Here is a 6442-nt window from a genome sequence, read left to right on the forward strand (position 1 = left end):
TCGGGGGTTTATGAGAGAGAAATGAGAGTCCCTCGTCCATCAAGGCTTGAATAGGGGTTCAGTTGGAGAGGTTTTTAATGTGTTTGAAGTCTCAAAATAAGATGAGGGCTCAAGTAAGAGTTCGATTGGAGTTGGTCTTAGACCTTATTTGGATGCACATGTATTCGTCTCAATCCGCATATATTGAGGTGGATTGGAGTGAAATTAAATTACGTTCCATTCCAATCCAATCCAACACGTGGATTGGAGTGGATAAAGTGCATCCAAACAAGGCCTTAAAGCAATTACATGTACATGTCATGATGCGAATCCTTAATCGAGCATCGAAACAGCTAAATTGTGTGAAAGAAAGACCAAAGTGCTGCTTGTCTGGGACTGTGTAAACGCCTAAACGGGCAAGAAATTTTTTTAACCCAACTAGTAAACTAACTAGACCCTCGTCTTTGAATTGCAACCACCACCTTGTTACAGCGTGGGCATCTATAGGAGCTTGTAGGGGAACAACGTGTGCGTAGGCAGTAATAGCAATACCTGAAAACAGGAAAGAATCTGTCTTAGGCAAATTTCAACACAGCAAAGCTTTAGATACTATAAACAGCATTCTTTTTCACGCTTTGAGATTTTCTGAAAAAAAAAAGATAATCGACTGCAATATGATTATAGAAGTTGTCTAGAAATCCTGAGAAGGATCCTACTATTCCAACCATTTGGAGATGACTACACACTTGCTTTTACTTATACATGTCTTGCTCTTTGAATGATCAAATAGTCGTTTCCAAGGTTATCTACTAGGTTACTACAGGGGGCTAGTGTAATAAACACCAACCCCAGCAATCTTAATTAACCCAATAATAGCTATCAGAACATGGTTTTTCTAATGTGCTTCTTTGTTGTGCAAAATGTTAGGGTGGAATCTACTGAAGGGAGTATACCACAAAGGGAGATATATATGACCAACAGTGCACAATAAGAACCGGCGTACCTGTGTTGACATGGAAGGGCAATAAAAGGAATGCTACGACTGGACCGACATATAGGACAATCTGCTTCGTCGCCAGAAGAACCTGCCGACTTATCTTCGGAGAAGGGAAGAAGGAACTTCTTTACTGAGGATGAGTTTAGGAGGGGAAGAAGCAAAAGCAACATTTCCTGAACAATTAAGCAGGGTCAGGCATCACTTCAAGTTCAACTAATATATACCGGCAGTACATCAAAATAAAGTTCTGTTGAATAATAAGACACTAGCAAAAACACCAATTTAAACACTGGGACAATAGTGACAATAAAGCTCCCCAGAATACAATATGAACAATGGTCATAAGACTAATGCTCGAGATTGCTTCACAGTACTGTACTCATCTAGTTCTTCAAGAAATTGTTTAAATTTCAGAACACTTCAGCTTAAATAATAGAGATAAATCCGTTGATTTTTATCTTTACTAGCCATCTTGCAATAATGTGAGAATCTAAAGAACAGCGGCAAATATTACAAGTGATACTTTGCTTTTATAAACAATAAATAGCTGGAAAAACTAGGTCTTTACATATACTTTCAGCATGTTCACATTACAAGCACCAATAACAATGTGATCGATTGCGGTCAAAACCTTTTTGCCCATTGCTGTACTTCAGTTCCTATGCTAATATAGTATCAATGGAGCCACCAACCCATGTTTACTTGCATTCTATTAGGCAACTAGTCTGACCTTCTACATAGAGGAAAAGTTATGTTTATCCTTACATAACACATTATAGGATTTTCGAATTTCGATTATACCAAAATCGCACCCCAAAGTATTCGTGGAAAATCTCAGGAACACCTAAAGAAACCGGCACAGCAGCCCCAGCACACTCTAAATTAAGAACAACATTACCAATCCGTTATTAGCAGGTTCCTAAGTAGATAGTCCTGAGCGCCCTTCACTGAACACAGATCAAGTGAACAGATTCAGACTGCAAGGATTTCACTATAGGATTACAGTTTTTATGCCACTGGAGTCATGCAAACTGCATTTGAATTGTGATAACAATGCAACATGTTTGACTTAGTAAAATTATCATTCCAAGGGACTGTCATGAGATCGTTTCCATTTGAAATAGAAGCAGATGCAATTAAGGCATCCTCCAACTCCCATGTTTGCATCCTAGTATCTGGCTGGAGTGAACACGAACTAGATTTAGTGAAAAATGCACAAACATATGCAATCTAAAATGTCAGATAGTGGAGGATATCAGAGAACTAATTATTCAGAGACCAGATAGGTTTCATTATTTATATCAGTATATATGCAATCAAAAGCACAGCTGCACAGATCAAACTGTAACATCGATAACTACTTAAGCTAGAAACTTTTTAGGTTACCAACTGTTTGTGAGAGAAGAGAACTGTAAGAAAGAGATTTACCGAAAACTCATTCCAGACCAGCTGCCGATTCATGTACTCAAAGCTAACGGCTCTGTTCATGTTGGGGCTCCCATAAACAAGTCTTGCTTTCAGAATCCTTTCTACAATAGTTTTGTACCTTTATAAACACATAAGAAAGGCTTATAAGTATGTGTGTCATACAAAATTAATCATAATTAAAAAGTGAAGAGGATGAAAATCTATTAAAAAAAGAGTGTCTTTCAATTTCCCCACAGATTATGCTGATCCAGCTCATTCAGATACAGTCATTGGTCAATTTCCTATCAGTGGACAGTACATGAAGTACATGTTGACAATGTTCAATCTATAAATAGATAGTAGTTAACTTTGCCAAACTAGGCACCACCTGCTATGGCCATGATATCATGAATAATTTCTACAATCCTCATGACACAAGAAGAAAGGGCCATAATTAAACAGGCATAGGAAGGTACCTTCCACCATAAAGAAACAAAAATAGGTTAAAGAACGAAGCAGCCCTGTACAATACTTCAGCATTCTGCACTAAGCCCCAAGCATGGCATGCTAGTGGTCTCTACATCATGAAATAGAAATTAAGTTATACTAATACAAGTGGAGGAATTGTAAGTTTTCAAGAAGATGTCTGGCACCTGTTCAGAATCGCCCCATCGACGGAAAGCAGAAAAAGACTGTAATCGTGACCATATATACTGGCCACCAACAAAGCTAATACAATAAAAGATCTTTTGAGAAACAGAAAGCCCAGGTCCTTCCAAACCTGTTCTAACTGAAAAGCAAATGGAATTCATTAGATGTTGCTCAGATAATACTAATTTACGTATCAGTAGCAAACAACACAAACCGGTATGGAATAAACTCCTAGGAAGGTTACAAATGAGCTAATTTGGCTAAGATAACCTTGGTGTGGTTCAGTTCATTTGCTGAGTTGACTTCAACTTCTGTTTTTACAAAGAAAAGGAGATTGTATATAGCATGTAATGTGAAAAGGCAAGCTCCAACCAAGCTGTAATTTGATATGTTCATGTAAATATGATAAATGAGCTGCTGAATGGTTAAAATTATGCAGAAGCAGAGCAAAAGGGTGAACCTTGTGGGGATGAGACACTAGAACAGGAGAAGAAGGGCATAGATGAAGACACTTTAGACAAGGTGAATGCAGATGGTTAGTCAATTTCATTCTTTGAACATAAAGGATACAATCGTGACAGTCCTATCCTTTTTGTAGATGGTGGAAGACTTGAATACTAGTGAATGTATCTGGAAACAAATAATACTAAAGATATGCAACTTTTTTTATAATACTAGAGATATGGAATTAATCATGTCATAACAAACTAACAGATTATGAGATAAACATGTAACATTCTAATTATGCAACAATAAGAAAAATAATGCACATCATATGCCTCCTGGCACTGGCAGTGGCTGGCATTAGGCCCATGTCACTTGTTTAATTGCATAAGCAATTTCTGATTGTTGCACTGTGCTGCAATGCGAGCATTTTAAGTTAGCTGTGGAAAGCAGTTATTGTACAATCCAGCACACAGTTTGATAAATCAGATTATAGTTTACCAAATTAATTATCAAATACGCAAGAGAGTTGCATATCACTAAAGAAGAAAGATATGGTACAAAACAAGTTCAAAATATTAAAATATTACAAGGATGGCCATAATTCAAAATATCTGAAAGTGATTCCACCAAACAAGATGACCATAATTCAACATTTCACTCTACTGTTTATTCGTACTAAGTATTTCTACAAGCAACCATTGGGTCATATGTGTACACCATTCTACTCAATAGGGCAACATACCATGAGGTGAGGATATCATGAAAAAGCTTAAATTGTCAAGATAAGTAATATACCACCCCGTATCAAAACAAATTTCTTAGCTGAAACAGGAATATGGCAGTAACTTTAGGATTTTCAAACAAGGTAATTTTAGTAAACTATGCTAGTTATGAATTTTTTTAAGTCTCAGATTTCTTGGGAGCATGCTTTTAATACTTTGAATCTTTGGTGATTTGAAAACTTCACTGGAATAAATTTTTAAAAAAAAGTCGCTAAATCATTTTCACTAAAAATAACAGGACAGATAATTAGAATAATTGTAGATGCAGCCTCTGCCGGCAAAGTCAGACCCCACAAGGCCACAAGAGCTAGGATCAGCCAACTTTAACATACTAGGGGCCTCAACCAAAGCATGTAAGCAAAGGGTATTCTAATGTAAAGGAAAAGTGCAAAATGAAAATGTTCAGGAAGACACCTGATTAGCTATAACCAGCATGACAGGTACAAGGGGAAAACAACATGAAATCAGACCAAATATTACAGCAATTGACATAAAACTTTGATAGAAATACCTTCTTTTCCAGTGATGGGTGCTGCCCGCTCATCTCTATACCTCAGGTTCATGAGTGCATTGCCTGGGGTTGGCTTGTCAACCCAAATTGAGAACCTCCAGATGAGGAACTCAAGGAAAGCATCAAGTTCAGGCTCATATTGGAACAAGAGTCCTGGCTGATATGAAGAAAAAGCATCAAAAGTGAAAGAAATAACTAGCATTGACCTTAAGTTCGGTGCAAGCCTCAAACAACAGGCAAATCAGCAGAGTTAATAAAGAAAGCACCTTCACCAAGGAGAACACCTTGAGTAGCCGCTCTTTCAACATGGCAGACATCTCGACATCTAGCCTTGCAGCATCAAACTGGTTCACCCTAGATATCGAAATCGGGATAATGACCTGCACCAGAAAAACGACATTACATTCCACACATTAATCGTGCTATGTGCCTGCAAGTATCAATCGTGACAACTAATTGTGCTTCCAAGAGCTCGAGATCATCCCAAAACTTCATCTCTGTACTTGATAAGCAAAACCGGGACCCAGGACAGCAAAACGAGCAGCGATTAGGACCGTGAAATTAGTTTCCATATGCTTGTGATGGGTTTCAAGTCTCTACCACTTCATCTCATACATAGAACTAGAACTTATGTCTCGCAAAGTGCCGTACAACAAAATGAACCTAAGAACACAGGGGAAACAGGGGCATCTACCTTGGAGGAATCGCGCAGCGACTCCCACCGCGGGAGGAGACTGCGGAACTCGAGTACCCATGCGTCCTGCGGCGGCGGCGGCGGCCCCTCCGAGGCAGCGGCCGACTCGACCTGCGGTATGGGTGCAGGGGCGGATCCCCTATTTTTTGGAAAAGAAAAAATTGAAATTTCTCATTTGCTAATAGAAATGATGGCTAACTACAGCGGGCGTGGAGAGGAGGGCAGGAGGGGGCGTACCTGTACCTGGTGAATGCTCGTCGCCGGCGAAGCCTGGCGATGGGTCCAGTGTGTAACCATCAGCCTGTACGGTTGACTGGTTGATATCGTTACTGGTTCGTGAAGAAATACTGCTAGCTGGTTTGTGTGAGAGAAAAATACTATTTTGACTGGAAATTTACAATCATTTACGATAAGCCATAGCCAAACGAACAGGCTGTATGGTTTCTATCAATTAAAAATAGTCGTCGTGGAATAAGGACCAGTTTTCAGTATCAACTAATCAAACAACTGTAACGAAAGGGATGTTTCGTAAGGAAAATAAGAGGGAAGAAAAAAAATAAAAGGGCAAACACCATAATTTGCGTTTTGAGAAGCCAGCACGGAAAAGCAACAAAGAATTGGAGAAAAAAAAGAGGGCGAGAGGGGCTTCAACTTGTGAGCAGTAGGTTTGCAAGGATTTAAGTACATTTCTAATCTTCTAAAGTAAAGTTCATTAGGCAGGGTAGTTACTCAATGACTTGTACGGCTGTCCAAATAGTAACAATAATAATATTATATAGTTTTTTCTTTTGTAATGTATTTCAGTCGCTGAATGACATCTAGCATGCCCAAAAATTAATATTTTTATAGGAAAAATTATACACATCATTGTTGAGAATTCAGATCTATATTTATGTACACACAAATTTATCTATGCACATACGATAAACAACAATAATGAGGAGAAGCAAACAGTGCCAAAAGCGAAAGAACGG

General features: G+C 38.5%; 1 protein-coding gene across 1 annotated transcript; it reads right to left on the bottom strand.

Annotated features, from left to right (window-relative positions):
• Positions 1-29: 29 nt before the first annotated feature.
• LOC136532684 (peroxisome biogenesis protein 2-like) lies at positions 30-5745 on the bottom strand. Its single transcript, XM_066525285.1, has 9 exons — positions 5706-5745; positions 5469-5607; positions 5041-5154; positions 4775-4931; positions 3037-3173; positions 2860-2960; positions 2405-2522; positions 983-1149; positions 30-531 (listed from the first exon to the last, which is right to left on the bottom strand). The coding sequence occupies exons 3-9, from the start codon at positions 5089-5091 to the stop codon at positions 426-428; spliced, it is 837 nt and encodes a 278-aa protein (XP_066381382.1). The 5' UTR covers positions 5092-5154; positions 5469-5607; positions 5706-5745; the 3' UTR covers positions 30-425.
• Between the last annotated feature and the right edge of the window lie 697 nt (positions 5746-6442).

This window comes from Miscanthus floridulus, unplaced genomic scaffold (assembly GCF_019320115.1).
Source record: "Miscanthus floridulus cultivar M001 unplaced genomic scaffold, ASM1932011v1 fs_687_1_2, whole genome shotgun sequence".
Taxonomy (NCBI): domain Eukaryota; kingdom Viridiplantae; phylum Streptophyta; class Magnoliopsida; order Poales; family Poaceae; genus Miscanthus; species Miscanthus floridulus.

Excerpts from the sequence above, each read along its gene's own strand:
- LOC136532684 (XM_066525285.1), bottom strand. The coding sequence starts at position 5,091 with ATGTCTGCCATGTTGAAAGAGCGGCTACTCAAGGTGTTCTCCTTGGTG. Across the intron at positions 2,523-2,859 it reads TTGTTTCTTTATGGTGGAAG|GTACAAAACTATTGTAGAAA; the intron begins GTACCTTCCTAT and ends GTGTTTATAAAG. Across the intron at positions 532-982 it reads GCCCTTCCATGTCAACACAG|GTATTGCTATTACTGCCTAC; the intron begins GTACGCCGGTTC and ends TCCTGTTTTCAG.